At 38.6% G+C, this 19745-nt stretch overlaps 1 protein-coding gene across 1 annotated transcript in view; it reads left to right on the top strand.

Annotated features, from left to right (window-relative positions):
- Positions 1 to 19745, top strand: part of LOC128641198 (uncharacterized) — a 434766-nt gene that overhangs the window by 283128 nt on the left and 131893 nt on the right. The window contains exons 12-13 of the mRNA XM_053693764.1: positions 16830 to 17396; positions 18885 to 19632. Of these exons, the coding sequence (XP_053549739.1) occupies positions 16830 to 17396; positions 18885 to 19632 (1315 nt within the window). The remainder of the gene's footprint in view (positions 1 to 16829; positions 17397 to 18884; positions 19633 to 19745) is intronic.

Genomic DNA, 19745 nt, shown 5'->3' with positions numbered 1-19745 from the left:
ATATGATAAATAAAGGTTTTGTTGCTCTTTTCTTAAAATAAGCAAGAGAAAATGATTTATTAGACTTACTTATTTAAGGTGAGACATTAATTTTGTAATTGAATGGGTTAATATGAAACTTCACTAAGATAGGAATATATAATTTAAGCAGGAAAGATTGTTAGAAACTGAGAATAAAGTTCAGAGCAAGTCAGACGTGATAATGTATAATGCAACAGTTAATGCTGATTAAAGCAGTTCCAGCAAAGCAAAGGAATAAACTGCTTGGTAAGGTAGAGGTAATTTCTTCACGCACACACACTTTCACGCAATAAAATATATACACAGTCCAGCCATACTAGCTTGAATCCCAAACCGCAATATACTGAGTCAGAGGTGTAACAAAATACTGGTAATTGATTCGTCCTATAACAAACAATGGTGTTTCAGGATTAACCTTTATACGAGAATAAATTGTAGCGTGGAGAGCAGTACTTATCTCAACAGTTGCGGTAGTATGAAGCGTGGAGAGCGGTAATGCCTTTGAGTAGTGAAGGCTGAGAGGAAGGATGCAGCTCTAGGGTCCGGCGTCTGTTTAGTGTGAGCGCGACTTCGGCGTGCTGAAAGAAGTTCCGGTTGGCGGATGAATCCGGAAGATAATCCCGGACTGAATAGAAGTAACTGCAGATACCCAGCGGGTATCGAAGGCGCAGTATAAGACCTGAAGGTTTAGGCAACAATAACAGAAAGTAGTAGTAGCTCCACAGAGGAGCAAGGAAATCTGTTAAACAGCTTCAATTTTCAGGCCCTGATTGAGGGGTAAGCACTTCCTTAAATAGGAAGGAAGTGCTTATGCAGGTTCAGATTTAAAGGGATATCACATGCCCCCCTTCTCAGGGAATCACCCCTGGGGATTCTGTGTGAGGTTTAAGTGGATATTTCTTATGGAAGAACCTGACCAATCGGGGCGAATGGACTTCGGAATGGATGAGCCAAGAGTTTTCCTCAGGGCCGTAACCCTTCCATTTAATGAGATATTCCAGTTTATTTCTGTGTATCCTAGAATCCAGTATGGATTCTACCTCAAATTCTTCTTGATGATCCACCATAACAGGAGGTGGTGGAATGGAAGAAGTATGGTCTTTGGTTGGGAATGGTTTCAACAACGAGATATGGAAAGAAGGATGTATTTTGTAGTCTTTTGGCAATTTAAGTCTAACCACGTTGGAATTGATCACATGTTCTATTGGAAATGGACCCAAGAACTGATTCGCAAGTTTCTTGCTAGGAACTTTGAGTTTAAGATTCTTTGTTGATAGAAGTACTAAGTCCCCAATCTTATAATCAGGACCCTTTCTATGTTTTAAGTCGTAATATGTTTTTTGATATTGTTTGGCTTCATGAAGATGTCTTTTCAGGACTGTTAACCTTTCATGGAGGTTAGACGTAAATTCAGTTGCTGTGGGAGAATTTACTGATTTATTAGAAAGAGATATAGTGTTGGGGTGGTAACCATATGTTGCAAAAAAGGGGGAAGTTTTGATAGAGGTACTTATGGAATTATTATATGTGAATTCGGCCATGGGAAGAAAAACTGTCCAATCATCTTGGAGATGTGAGATGTAACAACGTAAGAATTGCTCTATGGTCTGATTAAGTCTCTCTGTGAGTCCATTAGTCTGGGGATGGAAAGCAGTGGTATAAAGGTGGTCAATCTTTAACAGTTTACACAGAGATCTCCAGAAAGAAGAGGTAAATTGCGTTCCCCTATCTGTAATTATGTTGGAAGGTAAACCATGTAGTCTGACTATCTGGTCGATAAATACCTTAGCCGTAGTTATAGCTGAGGGTAATCCCTTAAGAGGGATAAAATGAGCTAGTCTGGTTAAATGGTCAATTATTACCATGATAGTGTTATATTGTTGAGTAAGTGGAAGTTCAACAATAAAATCCATGGCTATGGTACTCCATGGTTTATCTGGGATAGGCAGAGGTGTAAGTAGACCAATTGGTCTCTTATGAACTAATTTATTTCGGGCACAATTCTCACATCCTGATACATAATCATAAATATATTTGTTCATGCCAGGCCACCAGAAATTACGTCTGGTTAGTTCAATGGTCTTTTTAATTCCAGGATGACCAGACATTGTATCATCATGGGTGTGTGCGAGTATTGAAGGTCTCATGCTCTTGGGTATATACAATTGACTGTTATGATAGTACAGTCCAGATAGAGAGTCTTTAACACAAGTTTGGTGGGGTATTAAATTTTGTTTTTTTTTAAATATTCAAGATTCTTATGGTCAGTAAAAATAATGAATGGGAGTTTAGATCCTTCTAAGAGGTGTCTCCATTGTTCAAGGGCACTCTTTATTGCTAACAATTCTTTGTCCCCCACACTATAGTTACTTTCTGCACTAGTTAAGGTTCTTGAATAAAATGCAATGGGGTGAATTTCCCCATTCTCACCTTGTTGTTGGGAGAGCACTGCTCCTATGCCAGTATTAGAGGCATCTACTTCAAGTTGGAATTGGAGATCAAAGTTGGGTAGCGATAAGATTGGAGCTGTAGAAAATAACTCTTTAAGTTTATCGAAGGTTTCTTGAGCTTTTTGAGACCATTTAAATCTTTGATTAACACTAGTCAGTTGTGTCAGTGGTCTAACTATTGAAGAAAAGTTTTTAATAAACTTTCGATAAAAATTAGCGAAACCTATAAAGCGTTGTAGCGCTTTTACAGTAGTGGGAGCAGGCCAATCTTTAATGGCGGACACTTTGTCAGGATCCATTTGTACATGGTTAGGAGTTATTATATAACCTAAAAATTTTATCTTAGAGACGTGGAATACGCATTTTTCTAATTTAGCATATAATTTGTGCTCCTTGAGACGGGTGAGTACCCATCTTACATGCTTTTCGTGATCAGAGGGTGATTTGGAGTATATTAAAATATCATCTAAGTAAATTATAACACAGATGTCCATAAGGTCGTGGAATATTTCATTAATAAAATGCTGGAAGGTTGCAGGAGCATTGCTTAAGCCGAAGGGCATTACATTGTATTGAAAAAGCCCATAACGGGTTCTAAAGGCGGTTTTCCACTCATGACCTTCTTTCATACGGACAAGATTGTAAGCCCCCTTAAGATCAAGTTTTGAATAGATTGTAGCTTCGTTTAAACGTTCCAATAATTCGGGTATGAGGGGTAGAGGATACCTGTTTTTAACAGTAATTTCATTTAAAGCTCTATAGTCAATAATAGGTCTTATTGTTCCGTCCTTATTACGTACTAAGAACATTCCAGCAGCAGCTGGAGATGTTGAATGGGATATAAAACCTTTTCGGAGATTGTCGTCTAGATAGGAACGTAGGTAAGTAAGTTCCTCTTGTGAAAGTGGGTATATTTTTCCGTGAGGTATTTGAGAGCCAGGTATCAAATCAATTGGACAGTCAAACTCCCTATGAGGGGGGAGGTTTTCTGCCTCTTTTAGATCAAACACCTCTGCCAGATCCTGATAAATTTCTGGTAGTTCGGGTTCAATAGCAGAGATTAACTGATATGGAAAACAAGTTTTTAAACAGAATGGTGATGCTAATGTTACCTGTGGAGTGGACCAGTCAATGCTGGGGTTATGTTTTTGTAACCATGTAAAGCCTAAAATAAGTGTATGCATGTGGATGGAAATTAAGTCAAAAGGAAGATATTCAGTATGTCCATCGTCAGTTGTCACTAATAAAGGTATCGTTTGATGGGTAATGGGACCATGTTGTATGAGGGAGCCATCAATGAGTTTAACAGAGACTGGTTGTGCCTTGCAAACAATAGGAATTTTATTTAAATCAACAAAAGAAATATCGATATAATTTCCGGCTGCCCCAGAATCGATCAATGCATTAGACTGTACGTTTTTCCGATCCCACTGTAAAGAAAGGTTAAGAGTCAGTTGAGGGTTTTGAGTGAAGTATAAAATATTATGTTTTGAATGAATCTTACCCTTCTTCTGCTTTTGAAGAATTGGGCAATTATTAACGGAGTGTTCTTTTTGCCCACAATATAAGCAAAGATTCTCAGATCTGCGTCTGGCCTTTTCTTCAGGTGTTAAAGGTCCTTTTATGGCTCCAATCTCCATTGGGGTTTGATTAGATGTACCCTTTTCCTGGTTGGGTGTGTAAAGATACGGACATCTAGGTGGTACGTCATAGGTAGCTCTCTCAGCCTTCCTTTCACGTAGCCGCCGATCCAGGGTAGTACTTAATTTCATCAGTCCGTTCAGGGTTTCGGGCATCTCCAAACGGGACAACTCATCTTTTAACAATTCTGAAAGGCCCAGTCTGAACTGGTTCTTCAAACTAATTTCATTCCATTTGGAATCATCTATCCACATTTGGAATTCGGTAATATAGTCTTCTATATTCCTCTTACCCTGTTTTAGGGACCTCAATTTCGTTTCTGCCGTCATCTGAGAGTGAGAGTCCTCATATAGGGATGTCATGGCTAAAAAAAATTCTTCCAGGGAATCCAAAATTGGATGGTTATTTTCAAATTATCTATTAGCCCATGAGCGAGGCTCCCCCTGGAGGAAGGAGATAGTGGTACAAACCTTGATTCTCTCAGAGTGATAAGTTTTAGGCCTTAGTGAAAAAAGTAAATTGCAAGCATTTTTAAAGTCTCTATATTCACTTCGTTTGCCAGAAAAGGGTTGTGGATAGTTAATGTGAGGTTCAGGGACTTCTGAGCTCTTCGCTGGTAAACATTCTTTTACTAAAGTTTTAAGTGCTTTATTTTCTGATTGTACCTCAGTTAAGGCCCTGGCTAAATATTCCAATTTTTGATGAATATTAGTGAATTCATTTTTTATTTCACTAGGATCCATCCTATTTATTACAGGTTATAACCTTATTGGCCTGAAAATTCTGTGATAACCAAAAATATTCTAATAGAGTGGTAAATTAAATATGATAAATAAAGGTTTTGTTGCTCTTTTCTTAAAATAAGCAAGAGAAAATGATTTATTAGACTTACTTATTTAAGGTGAGACATTAATTTTGTAATTGAATGGGTTAATATGAAACTTCACTAAGATAGGAATATATAATTTAAGCAGGAAAGATTGTTAGAAACTGAGAATAAAGTTCAGAGCAAGTCAGACGTGATAATGTATAATGCAACAGTTAATGCTGATTAAAGCAGTTCCAGCAAAGCAAAGGAATAAACTGCTTGGTAAGGTAGAGGTAATTTCTTCACGCACACACACTTTCACGCAATAAAATATATACACAGTCCAGCCATACTAGCTTGAATCCCAAACCGCAATATACTGAGTCAGAGGTGTAACAAAATACTGGTAATTGATTCGTCCTATAACAAACAATGGTGTTTCAGGATTAACCTTTATACGAGAATAAATTGTAGCGTGGAGAGCAGTACTTATCTCAACAGTTGCGGTAGTATGAAGCGTGGAGAGCGGTAATGCCTTTGAGTAGTGAAGGCTGAGAGGAAGGATGCAGCTCTAGGGTCCGGCGTCTGTTTAGTGTGAGCGCGACTTCGGCGTGCTGAAAGAAGTTCCGGTTGGCGGATGAATCCGGAAGATAATCCCGGACTGAATAGAAGTAACTGCAGATACCCAGCGGGTATCGAAGGCGCAGTATAAGACCTGAAGGTTTAGGCAACAATAACAGAAAGTAGTAGTAGCTCCACAGAGGAGCAAGGAAATCTGTTAAACAGCTTCAATTTTCAGGCCCTGATTGAGGGGTAAGCACTTCCTTAAATAGGAAGGAAGTGCTTATGCAGGTTCAGATTTAAAGGGATATCACAACTGGTGACACGAGGGAGATAGCTTCATCACTCCAAAAACACTGGGAAATCATCAGTACTGATCAATCATTACCTCTGGTAAATATGCCACCACCCCGGATAGGCTATAAGAGGGCTAGATCACTTAGGGACATTTTAGTAAAAACAGACCCGCAACATTGTTAAAAAAAATCTACTTGGCTCGACACTAAAAAAACCTGAGGTCTACTATTGTCTGGCTTGTACTACTTGTGAAGGCCTTATCACTAGATCCTCTTTCTCACATCCACATAGGAGAAAGAGTTATAAATGTAAATATCGTCTAACATGTACAACTATACACATTGTGTACTTACTTCTTTGCACGTGTGGCTTATTTTACATGGGCAAGACCTGCGACGACCTCCGGACCTATATGACGCTATGACGCTAAGGTATTAGACCCAGGAGGACCCTACTGCTGACACAGAAACATAAAAAAGTCAGATTGACGTTTGCCAAAACTTACCTGAGGAAGCCAAAATCTTTTTCGGAGAATGTGCTGTGTACAGACGAAACAAAATTACAGCTTTTTGGTAAAGCCCATCATTCTACTGTTTTCAGAAAAAGAAATGAGGCTTTTAAAGAAAAGAATACAGTCCCTACAGTCAAACATGGTGTAGGTTCACTGATGTTTTGGGGTTGCTTTGTTGCTTTAGGCACTGGATGTTTTGACTGTATGCATTGCATATGAAATCTGCAATGTAGGGCCCAGTGTCAGAAAGTTGGGTCTCCGTCAGAGATCATGGGTCTTACAGCAGGACACTGACCCAAAGCACACGTCAAAAAGCACCCTGAAATTGTTTAAGACAAAGCGGTGGAGAGTATTGAACTGACCAGCAATGAGTCCAGATCTCAATCCCATAGAGCACCTGCAGAGAGATCTCAAAACAGCAGTTGGGATAAGGAACCCTTCCAATCTGAGAGACCTGGAGCAGTTGGCGAAAGAAGAGTGATCCAAAATTCCAGTAGAGAGGTGTAAGAAACTCATTGATAGTTACAAGAAGCGATTGATTTCAGTTATTTTTTCCAAGGGGCGTGCTACCAAATATTAAATTGAGGGTGCCAATAATTTTGTCCAGACTATTTTTGGAGTTTTGCGTGGAATGTGTCAGATTTGGCTTTTTTTTCTTCATTATTTTGTGTCATACCAATACAAACAAAAGAAATAAATATGAGAATGCCTAAACATTTGTAATTGGAACAATTTTCTGGGCGAAGTGTTGCATTGTCTGACAGAAATGCAGGGGTGCCAATATTTTTGGCCATGACTGTGTATGTATGTATATATATATATGTATGTATATATATATATATATATATATATATATATGTATATATATATGTATATATATATATATATATTCATATAGATATTTTACATTAACATCATCAGATATATAGAAATATATATTTAAAAGTTAAAATATATATATTTTTCTTTATGAGAACAACATAGGAATGTAAAATATACGTAATGCACTTCGGGTTTCGCGCTGTAGATCTAACGTGGTGTCAGGTTAGTGCACATGAGGAATTATTTATCTTAAAGTATGTTATGTATCTATTAAATCTAAAATATTGAAAAAATATTAATAATTATTATTATAGTTATTGTAAAATAAACATATATATTCTATAGATTTTTTAGATTTTTTAAGTACATCTATAATAATTATTTACATTACTTATTAATATATTTTAATATTTATATTTGATACATAACACACCTTAATAACTCAAGTCAGGTTAGAGTGCATGAAGAATTTGTTTACTTCCTGTCGAGTTTTGCACACATAAGCATGAGAAGAGTATACTAATTCTTCATGTCATGTGCACTAACATGAGTTATATCAAGGTGTGTTACGTATTTATTATTTATAAAATATTTACAAATATTAATATTTAATGTAAATAATTATTATACAACCCCAATTATGAAAAAGTTGGGACAGTATGGAAATGGAAAAAAACAAACAAAAGGAGTCATTTGAAAATTCAGTTCACCCTGTACTATATTGAGAAAAAAAATATTAACACATTATTTAAGGTTTTTCTTTGTAAATTGAATGTATTTTTTAAAATATACACTCTTTACAAATCTGATCACTGCAACACACTCCAAAAAAGTTGGGACAGTGGCAATTTAGGACTAATAGCGATGTGACAAGTTGAAATAAGAAGCTGATGTGAAACGGGGAGGCAATTGTGTAATCATAGTATATGAGTCTCTAAAATAGGTCTAGTCCTTCAAGAGCAAGGATGGGTGGAAGCTTGCCAATCTGCCAACAGATGCGTCAGCGAATAATCCAACATTACCCAAAGACAAATCGGTAGGATTTTGGACATTTCACCTTCTATAGTGCACAATATAATTTAAAGATTCAAGGAATCCATTAAAATCTTTGTGCATAAAGAGCAAGGCCGAAAACAACTTCTGAATGCATGTGATCTCCGATCCCTCAGACATCATGGATATCCTGACATGGGCTTGAGAATACTTTGGTAAACCTTTGTCAGTCAACACCATTCATCGCTGCATCCACAGATGCAATTTAAGGCTTTACTATGCAATTCCGCCAAAGAGGAAAAAGACCATCCAAGCTGTTATCAACGTCAGGTCCAAAAGCCAGGGTGTGTCAGTGCCCATGGCATGGCTAACTTGCACATCTGTGAGGGCAACATTACTGCAGAAAGACACAGAAAACACAAAAAGGGTTTAAACTTCTTTACACCAGTCTAATACCTGCACACATCAAAAGAAAGAAATGCACTCTGAGAGCAATTCTAGACTAGAAATACAAAGAAAGATGGATGTGGCGCTAAATAAATAAGCACGGTATCTCTAGTAAAAATGATTTAACTTAACTTAATGCATAAGGCGCAATTAAAAACAATACTATACTCGTAGCAAAACACATAAATATTATACTCGTAGCAAAACACATAAATATGTTTTACTGCAGATAAATATGTATTACTGCAGAAAGATATGTATTTATTTTGGAGCAACAGATACTGCCATCCAGACATCATCTTTTCTAGGGATGTCCCTGCATTTTCTGGCAGGACAACACCAAACCACATTCTGCCCGGATTACAAGAGCATGGCTGCTTAAGCAGAGAGTGCGGGTGCTAGCATGGCCTGCCTGCAGTGCTAACATGTCTTCGATTGAGAATGTGTGGCGCATTATGAAGCGAAAATAAGGCAATGAAGGCCCCGTACAGTTGGGCAGCTGAAGAAATTAATAATGGATGAATGGGGGAAAATTCTGCTAGCTAATCTTAACCAACTGGTGTCTTCATTGCCCAAACGAAAAAGGTGATGTTACACAGCGGTAAACAGTCGAATGTCCCAACTTTTATGGAGTATTCAGACTTAAAATTAGTGTATATTTTCAAAAATACATTAAACTCACAAAGTAAAACATCAAATAATGTGTTAATAATGTGTTTTCAATATAGTACAGTTTTGTTTTGTTTTTTGCATTTTCTATACTGCCCCAACTTTTTCGGCATTGGCGTTGTAGATGTACTTTAAAACTCTAAAAATTCATAGAATATATATATGTATTTTACATAATTTAACTATAATTATAATAAAAAAAGTTCCAAATACGAAGCAAAGTGATAGAAAAACAAATCACTTTATTCCTTAAAAAAGTATGTAGACATACAGAACCAAGTAGTTAGGCAGTTAGCATAGCTGAGTCTGACCGGTTTCGGTCGTATTGACCGTAATCACCTGTAGGGGGGTGCACCCTTTTATGCTAAACACACATTGATTTGATTGGTTAAAAACAAGTGGCCAACAATTTAACCGTTTAAACACTTACAGATAGTTGTATAAACATATTCTTTACATGTGTTGAAATACAATTAGTTGGTTCTAATAATAAACATTAGAAGATGACCTAATGATACATTAGAAGTAATCCTTAAAAGTGATAATTTTAACGTTTACTAGATTCATAAATAATAAATGCGTAAATATGCATACTCACATGTACATATATTCGCTTATATGTTTATACATATGTAAGCAAAGAGAAACAGGTAAAAAGGAAGAAAAAAGAAAGGGAAAGAAAAAAAGAAGAAAGAAGAACAGAGGGAAAAAAGGAAGGGGTAAATATACAAATGTATATGCACATAAAAGGACATGAATAATGGTGACAGATGGCAAGTGAAGGACTAAGAGGTGCAGTCAATAACATTCCTAGTAATGCCCTGTCCATAAAAATGCAAATATATGGATAGATATACATACATAAATATATATATATATATATATATAAACAGAAGCAGAGACCGCACTCATAGGTCTTATATTTCACCACTGATGTGGACTTTATTCAATCTGTAACGTTTCGGGGTTTCCCCCTTTGTCAAACATAACAAATAACATAGTGCAAGTCCTTTATATACATACATAAAACCCCTCTTACCCCAGGTGCAAACCATCCAGCTCTGCCTACGGCGGGCTTCCGGCAGCGTTCACTCCGCGCAACTGCGCATGCGCGAGGCAGCACTACGGAACCCCCAGCAGGCCAACTGAAGCAAAAAGCGAAATAAAAATTACCGTAACTTAGCAACGGTAATGCTTAGACAAATATAATGGAACAGCGCTGTAAGGATGACCTCTACATATTACAGAGACACCCCATATCTATTCTTAACATCTCCTCATCAGTAATTTCCACATTAGATATCAACATAACACATGTCTGTATAATATAACATTAGCGTTAAACATTGGCATTTTAGCCAGTTATCAGAGGAGGAGGTGGGGGGCTGAGTATTGACAGCAATATACTGGCCAGTATTTAATCTGTATAGAGAGACTTTTAAATAAACTCAATATTATCACAATTGGAACAAATATAATTCAGATTGAAAACATGAAGCTAATTCTATTTACAAAATATATAACAGTATTGGAGTAGTCATGTTACTAGATATGTGGACCTATCAGAATCTAGTATCAATAGACTCCCTTCCTTATCCAGATGTTAATTCACATATTGTTATTAGACATCATTATCACTTTACAGGAAACAGTGTAAATCAAAATTGGTATTCAATCCTTTTGGAGTTAGAGTGTCCAGTGTGTGAATCCATCTGGACTCCTTTCGTAGCAGTAACTTGCCTCTGTCGCCACCCCTGGGCAGGGGGGGGACGTGGTCAATGATCACATATCTCAGGTCCTTGACCGTGTGTCCATGTTTGGCAAAATGCCTGGCCACTGGCTGTTCCGAGTCTCCATTTTTTATTGCTGTTCTAATGGCCGCCCTGTGATTCGCCATTCGTGTACGCAAATCGTCTGTGGTTTTTCCAACGTAAAATCTGCCACAAATACAATGTAACAGATATACGATGAAGACTGTTGTACAGGTCACACGGTGTTTAATTTTGAATCTCTTGTTAGTCCATGGATGTGTGAATTCACTGCACTGTATTAGTGCACTGCATGTTGTGCAGCCCAAGCATTTAAAACATCCAATTTTTTTGCCCTGTCTTAGCCATGTAGAGCTCGTATAGGCCTGAGTCATATCTGGACGCATTAAAATATCCCTTAGAGATTTGCCCCTCCGGTAGCTGATCATTGGGGGTCTAGTTTCTTGCAGAGGTAACGTTTTATCACTTGATATGATTTTCCAATGTTCATCTAACACACCTCTGAAATCTCTCTTGTCCGGACTGTATTCGGTGACAAATGTTAATCTGTCCATGGTTGGTTGGTCCTTATTTCGTTCACTGCTGGTTAAAGCTTGATCTTGTGTCATACTCACCGCTTGGGCATAGGCTTCTTGTAGCACCTCATCCACATAACTCCTTTCTTTAAATTTCTGATACATATTGGTGAGTTGTTCTTCCTTCCCTTCTCTGGTGGAGTTATTTCTTACCACCCTCTGGAACTGTGATATAGGTAAAGCTTTTTTTATTCCTGTGGGATGACAACTTGTGTAAAGCAGCATTGAATTGCGATCTGTTGGTTTGGTAAAGAGTTCAGTACATAATGTGCCAGTTGATTTTTTTACTCTTAAATCCAAAAAGTCAATCACCTCACAATGATATGTTATTTTGAACTTCAAATTCACCGACAATTGATTGAGATTGTCAAACCAGTCATTCAGATCTTGTTGGGTACCACGCCATATTAAAAACAGATCATCAATGTACCTCTTGAATATGATGATATGACTGTCCTCAAATGTTACTGGGTTTTCTCTTTCAAAGGCTCCTAGAAAAATGTTGGCGTATGTTGGGGCCACATTTGAGCCCATAGCAGTTCCTGCTGTTTGTAAATAATACTGTGTCTCAAATTTAAAGTAATTCATTCGTAGACAATATTCAAGTAATTGTATCACAGTGTCTGTGGGTGGTCCCACGTAAGGATGTCTAAATAATTCTTTTCTAACCGCATGTATACCCTCATTATGCGGAATCACCGTGTACAAACTGGTCACATCCAGGGTGACCAGTATATCAGTGTCTCTGATGTCACTTAGCTTCTGTAAGATTTTTATCAATTCAATCGAATCTTTTAAATACGATGGGATCATCTGAACAAAAGGTTGTAGCATTCTGTCCAGATAGGTGGCAATGGGCTGTAGTATGGATCCTCTGGCAGACACTATGGGCCTGCCAGGTGGTTTGCTCGGGTGTTTATGTACCTTTGGTAAGGTATACAAGACGGGAACAATAGGATGTTCAACTTGTAGATATGATAATAGACTTGGCGAGATCTGATTTTCTTTCTTTAGTTGATTCAAATACTCATCAATCTTGCTCTTAAATTTTTGGGTAGGATTATTTGGTAACTTTTCATATACCTTACTGTCCTCCAACTGTGACATGATCTCTCTTTTATAGCAAACATAATCTTGGATGACCAGTGCTCCACCCTTGTCTGCTTCACGGATCACAATAGAGGCATTCTCTTGTAGCTTCTTAAGAGCTTGTGTCTCCCTTTTGGACAAATTATTCCTGATGTTACTTTTGTTCTTTCTGACAGTCTCCCTCATCTCATCACTGGTTAATCTGGAATATGTCAGAATACTTGGTTGTAGACTTCGAGGATCAAAAGTGCTTTTCTTCTTTAGTTCAAAAGAGGCTACATCTGTTTCTTTCGGGGTATCCTTGAAAAATTCTTTTAATCTTAGTGTCCTTTGAAACTTGTAAGAATCTACCAACATATCGAACTCGTTAGCATATGTGGTAGGTATGAAACTTAAGCCTTTATTAAGCACATCTTTCTCCTCTTGATTCAGCTCATAGCTACTTAGATTGATGATATTGTCAGCTAATATCTTCGACCCTGTCTTGGCGGTCTGCCTCTGCCACCGGTTCTTGTGCCCCCCCCTCCTCGTGTGGGGCCTGGGCGCTCCTCGTTTTTTGATCGTGTGATCATGGGTGCCACCCCCTCCCTTTGCCATTCTGTAGATGTTGATGGTGCCTCATTATCAGTGGCATTATCTGAACTGTCAATAGTCGTCAGGTTTCTGGGTTTATATACCCTGGGTCTTCTTCGTGACATCCTGAACTGCCTTTCTTCAGGGCTTAATGTCCATTGATATACTCTTTTCTCCCGGTAATCCGTGGTCACAGCTTCCCATTTCTTTTCTTTAAATGCTATTAGCTCACCTTCATAATCTTTAAGCTGTTTGTGCAGTTTGGTGAGCCAATCCTCTTGTTGGTCTTGTTCCAATTTACACAGATGATCAGTTTCAAATTGTGTGATTTCAATTTCCAGACTCTTCAATGTTGCTCCAGTCTCCTCAATTACCAATAACATGAGATCTAGAGAGCATTTGTTTAATATGCCACACCACTTCTTACAAAACACAGGATTATTCCTGCCAATGGTGGGCATATTTTTGATCCTAAAGCCTTTTGGTATGTGCATCTTCTCGTGATAGGCGGATAAGTAGCAGCCGTGTAACTTAAAGTCAATCCTTCTTTTTTTCAATTTCAAAATCTGATTGTATAGATGTAAAGGAATTTCCCGTTGTGTTTTTATTACTCTGCTGTCAAAATGAATCCGAGTTGCATCTTCTGCACTAAATTGAAAGGTATGTGCATAATCCTCCTCATTCTCAATGTCAAGGCTTGTTGCTGTCGTAGTTGTCATCGTTACTTCCCCACTGTTCCAGCTGGATTGTTTGAACTTGGGTGGAAATCCTGTTAGGAACGGGTGCTATTGGTGTATAATAATAATAAGCAAATTGTGGTCACCAAGCACTCTCGTTATCCATATAATGCCTAGGTGCAGTGCATAGAAATAATATAAACAGAAGCAGAGACCGCACTCATAGGTCTTATATTTCACCACTGATGTGGACTTTATTCAATCTGTAACGTTTCGGGGTTTCCCCCTTTGTCAAACATAACAAATAACATAGTGCAAGTCCTTTATATACATACATAAAACCCCTCTTACCCCAGGTGCAAACCATCCAGCTCTGCCTACGGCGGGCTTCCGGCAGCGTTCACTCCGCGCAACTGCGCATGCGCGAGGCAGCACTACGGAACCCCCAGCAGGCCAACTGAAGCAAAAAGCGAAATAAAAATTACCGTAACTTAGCAACGGTAATGCTTAGACAAATATAATGGAACAGCGCTGTAAGGATGACCTCTACATATTACAGAGACACCCCATATCTATTCTTAACATCTCCTCATCAGTAATTTCCACATTAGATATCAACATAACACATGTCTGTATAATATAACATTAGCGTTAAACATTGGCATTTTAGCCAGTTATCAGAGGAGGAGGTGGGGGGCTGAGTATTGACAGCAATATACTGGCCAGTATTTAATCTGTATAGAGAGACTTTTAAATAAACTCAATATTATCACAATTGGAACAAATATAATTCAGATTGAAAACATGAAGCTAATTCTATTTACAAAATATATAACAGTATTGGAGTAGTCATGTTACTAGATATGTGGACCTATCAGAATCTAGTATCAATAGACTCCCTTCCTTATCCAGATGTTAATTCACATATTGTTATTAGACATCATTATCACTTTACAGGAAACAGTGTAAATCAAAATTGGTATTCAATCCTTTTGGAGTTAGAGTGTCCAGTGTGTGAATCCATCTGGACTCCTTTCGTAGCAGTAACTTGCCTCTGTCGCCACCCCTGGGCAGGGGGGGGACGTGGTCAATGATCACATATCTCAGGTCCTTGACCGTGTGTCCATGTTTGGCAAAATGCCTGGCCACTGGCTGTTCCGAGTCTCCATTTTTTATTGCTGTTCTAATGGCCGCCCTGTGATTCACCATTCGTGTACGCAAATCGTCTGTGGTTTTTCCAACGTAAAATCTGCCACAAATACAATGTAACAGATATACGATGAAGACTGTTGTACAGGTCACACGGTGTTTAATTTTGAATCTCTTGTTAGTCCATGGATGTGTGAATTCACTGCACTGTATTAGTGCACTGCATGTTGTGCAGCCCAAGCATTTAAAACATCCAATTTTTTTGCCCTGTCTTAGCCATGTAGAGCTCGTATAGGCCTGAGTCATATCTGGACGCATTAAAATATCCCTTAGAGATTTGCCCCTCCGGTAGCTGATCATTGGGGGTCTAGTTTCTTGCAGAGGTAACGTTTTATCACTTGATATGATTTTCCAATGTTCATCTAACACACCTCTGAAATCTCTCTTGTCCGGACTGTATTCGGTGACAAATGTTAATCTGTCCATGGTTGGTTGGTCCTTATTTCGTTCACTGCTGGTTAAAGCTTGATCTTGTGTCATACTCACCGCTTGGGCATAGGCTTCTTGTAGCACCTCATCCACATAACTCCTTTCTTTAAATTTCTGATACATATTGGTGAGTTGTTCTTCCTTCCCTTCTCTGGTGGAGTTATTTCTTACCACCCTCTGGAACTGTGATATAGGTAAAGCTTTTTTTATTCCTGTGGGATGACAACTTGTGTAAAGCAGCATTGAATTGCGATCTGTTGGTTTGGTAAAGAGTTCAGTACATAATGTGCCAGTTGATTTTTTTACTCTTAAATCCAAAAAGTCAATCACCTCACAATGATATGTTATTTTGAACTTCAAATTCACCGACAATTGATTGAGATTGTCAAACCAGTCATTCAGATCTTGTTGGGTACCACGCCATATTAAAAACAGATCATCAATGTACCTCTTGAATATGATGATATGACTGTCCTCAAATGTTACTGGGTTTTCTCTTTCAAAGGCTCCTAGAAAAATGTTGGCGTATGTTGGGGCCACATTTGAGCCCATAGCAGTTCCTGCTGTTTGTAAATAATACTGTGTCTCAAATTTAAAGTAATTCATTCGTAGACAATATTCAAGTAATTGTATCACAGTGTCTGTGGGTGGTCCCACGTAAGGATGTCTAAATAATTCTTTTCTAACCGCATGTATACCCTCATTATGCGGAATCACCGTGTACAAACTGGTCACATCCAGGGTGACCAGTATATCAGTGTCTCTGATGTCACTTAGCTTCTGTAAGATTTTTATCAATTCAATCGAATCTTTTAAATACGATGGGATCATCTGAACAAAAGGTTGTAGCATTCTGTCCAGATAGGTGGCAATGGGCTGTAGTATGGATCCTCTGGCAGACACTATGGATCCATACTACAGCCCATTGCCACCTATCTGGACAGAATGCTACAACCTTTTGTTCAGATGATCCCATCGTATTTAAAAGATTCGATTGAATTGATAAAAATCTTACAGAAGCTAAGTGACATCAGAGACACTGATATACTGGTCACCCTGGATGTGACCAGTTTGTACACGGTGATTCCGCATAATGAGGGTATACATGCGGTTAGAAAAGAATTATTTAGACATCCTTACGTGGGACCACCCACAGACACTGTGATACAATTACTTGAATATTGTCTACGAATGAATTACTTTAAATTTGAGACACAGTATTATTTACAAACAGCAGGAACTGCTATGGGCTCAAATGTGGCCCCAACATACGCCAACATTTTTCTAGGAGCCTTTGAAAGAGAAAACCCAGTAACATTTGAGGACAGTCATATCATCATATTCAAGAGGTACATTGATGATCTGTTTTTAATATGGCGTGGTACCCAACAAGATCTGAATGACTGGTTTGACAATCTCAATCAATTGTCGGTGAATTTGAAGTTCAAAATAACATATCATTGTGAGGTGATTGACTTTTTGGATTTAAGAGTAAAAAAATCAACTGGCACATTATGTACTGAACTCTTTACCAAACCAACAGATCGCAATTCAATGCTGCTTTACACAAGTTGTCATCCCACAGGAATAAAAAAAGCTTTACCTATATCACAGTTCCAGAGGGTGGTAAGAAATAACTCCACCAGAGAAGGGAAGGAAGAACAACTCACCAATATGTATCAGAAATTTAAAGAAAGGAGTTATGTGGATGAGGTGCTACAAGAAGCCTATGCCCAAGCGGTGAGTATGACACAAGATCAAGCTTTAACCAGCAGTGAACGAAATAAGGACCAACCAACCATGGACAGATTAACATTTGTCACCGAATACAGTCCGGACAAGAGAGATTTCAGAGGTGTGTTAGATGAACATTGGAAAATCATATCAAGTGATAAAACGTTACCTCTGCAAGAAACTAGACCCCCAATGATCAGCTACCGGAGGGGCAAATCTCTAAGGGATATTTTAATGCGTCCAGATATGACTCAGGCCTATACGAGCTCTACATGGCTAAGACAGGGCAAAAAAATTGGATGTTTTAAATGCTTGGGCTGCACAACATGCAGTGCACTAATACAGTGCAGTGAATTCACACATCCATGGACTAACAAGAGATTCAAAATTAAACACCGTGTGACCTGTACAACAGTCTTCATCGTATATCTGTTACATTGTATTTGTGGCAGATTTTACGTTGGAAAAACCACAGACGATTTGCGTACACGAATGGCGAATCACAGGGCGGCCATTAGAACAGCAATAAAAAATGGAGACTCGGAACAGCCAGTGGCCAGGCATTTTGCCAAACATGGACACACGGTCAAGGACCTGAGATATGTGATCATTGACCACGTCCCCCCCCTGCCCAGGGGTGGCGACAGAGGCAAGTTACTGCTACGAAAGGAGTCCAGATGGATTCACACACTGGACACTCTAACTCCAAAAGGATTGAATACCAATTTTGATTTACACTGTTTCCTGTAAAGTGATAATGATGTCTAATAACAATATGTGAATTAACATCTGGATAAGGAAGGGAGTCTATTGATACTAGATTCTGATAGGTCCACATATCTAGTAACATGACTACTCCAATACTGTTATATATTTTGTAAATAGAATTAGCTTCATGTTTTCAATCTGAATTATATTTGTTCCAATTGTGATAATATTGAGTTTATTTAAAAGTCTCTCTATACAGATTAAATACTGGCCAGTATATTGCTGTCAATACTCAGCCCCCCACCTCCTCCTCTGATAACTGGCTAAAATGCCAATGTTTAACGCTAATGTTATATTATACAGACATGTGTTATGTTGATATCTAATGTGGAAATTACTGATGAGGAGATGTTAAGAATAGATATGGGGTGTCTCTGTAATATGTAGAGGTCATCCTTACAGCGCTGTTCCATTATATTTGTCTAAGCATTACCGTTGCTAAGTTACGGTAATTTTTATTTCGCTTTTTGCTTCAGTTGGCCTGCTGGGGGTTCCGTAGTGCTGCCTCGCGCATGCGCAGTTGCGCGGAGTGAACGCTGCCGGAAGCCCGCCGTAGGCAGAGCTGGATGGTTTGCACCTGGGGTAAGAGGGGTTTTATGTATGTATATAAAGGACTTGCACTATGTTATTTGTTATGTTTGACAAAGGGGGAAACCCCGAAACGTTACAGATTGAATAAAGTCCACATCAGTGGTGAAATATAAGACCTATGAGTGCGGTCTCTGCTTCTGTTTATATTATTTCTATGCACTGCACCTAGGCATTATATGGATAACGAGAGTGCTTGGTGACCACAATTTGCTTATTATTATTATACACCAATAGCACCCGTTCCTAACAGGATTTCCACCCAAGTTCAAACAATCCAGCTGGAACAGTGGGGAAGTAATGATGACAACTACGACAGCAACAAGCCTTGACATTGAGAATGAGGAGGATTATGCACATACCTTTCAATTTAGTGCAGAAGATGCAACTCGGATTCGTTTTGACAGCAGAGTAATAAAAACACAACGGGAAATTCCTTTACATCTATACAATCAGATTTTGAAATTGAAAAAAAGAAGGATTGACTTTAAGTTACACGGCTGCTACTTATCCGCCTATCACGAGAAGATGCACATACCAAAAGGCTTTAGGATCAAAAATATGCCCACCATTGGCAGGAATAATCCTGTGTTTTGTAAGAAGTGGTGTGGCATATTAAACAAATGCTCTCTAGATCTCATGTTATTGGTAATTGAGGAGACTGGAGCAACATTGAAGAGTCTGGAAATTGAAATCACACAATTTGAAACTGATCATCTGTGTAAATTGGAACAAGACCAACAAGAGGATTGGCTCACCAAACTGCACAAACAGCTTAAAGATTATGAAGGTGAGCTAATAGCATTTAAAGAAAAGAAATGGGAAGCTGTGACCACGGATTACCGGGAGAAAAGAGTATATCAATGGACATTAAGCCCTGAAGAAAGGCAGTTCAGGATGTCACGAAGAAGACCCAGGGTATATAAACCCAGAAACCTGACGACTATTGACAGTTCAGATAATGCCACTGATAATGAGGCACCATCAACATCTACAGAATGGCAAAGGGAGGGGGTGGCACCCATGATCACACGATCAAAAAACGAGGAGCGCCCAGGCCCCACACGAGGAGGGGGGGGCACAAGAACCGGTGGCAGAGGCAGACCGCCAAGAC

Source organism: Bombina bombina, chromosome 10 (assembly GCF_027579735.1).
Source record: "Bombina bombina isolate aBomBom1 chromosome 10, aBomBom1.pri, whole genome shotgun sequence".
Taxonomy (NCBI): Eukaryota; Metazoa; Chordata; class Amphibia; order Anura; family Bombinatoridae; genus Bombina; species Bombina bombina.
Note: the sequence above shows the minus strand (reverse complement) of the source record. Positions and strands in the feature narration are given on the sequence as shown.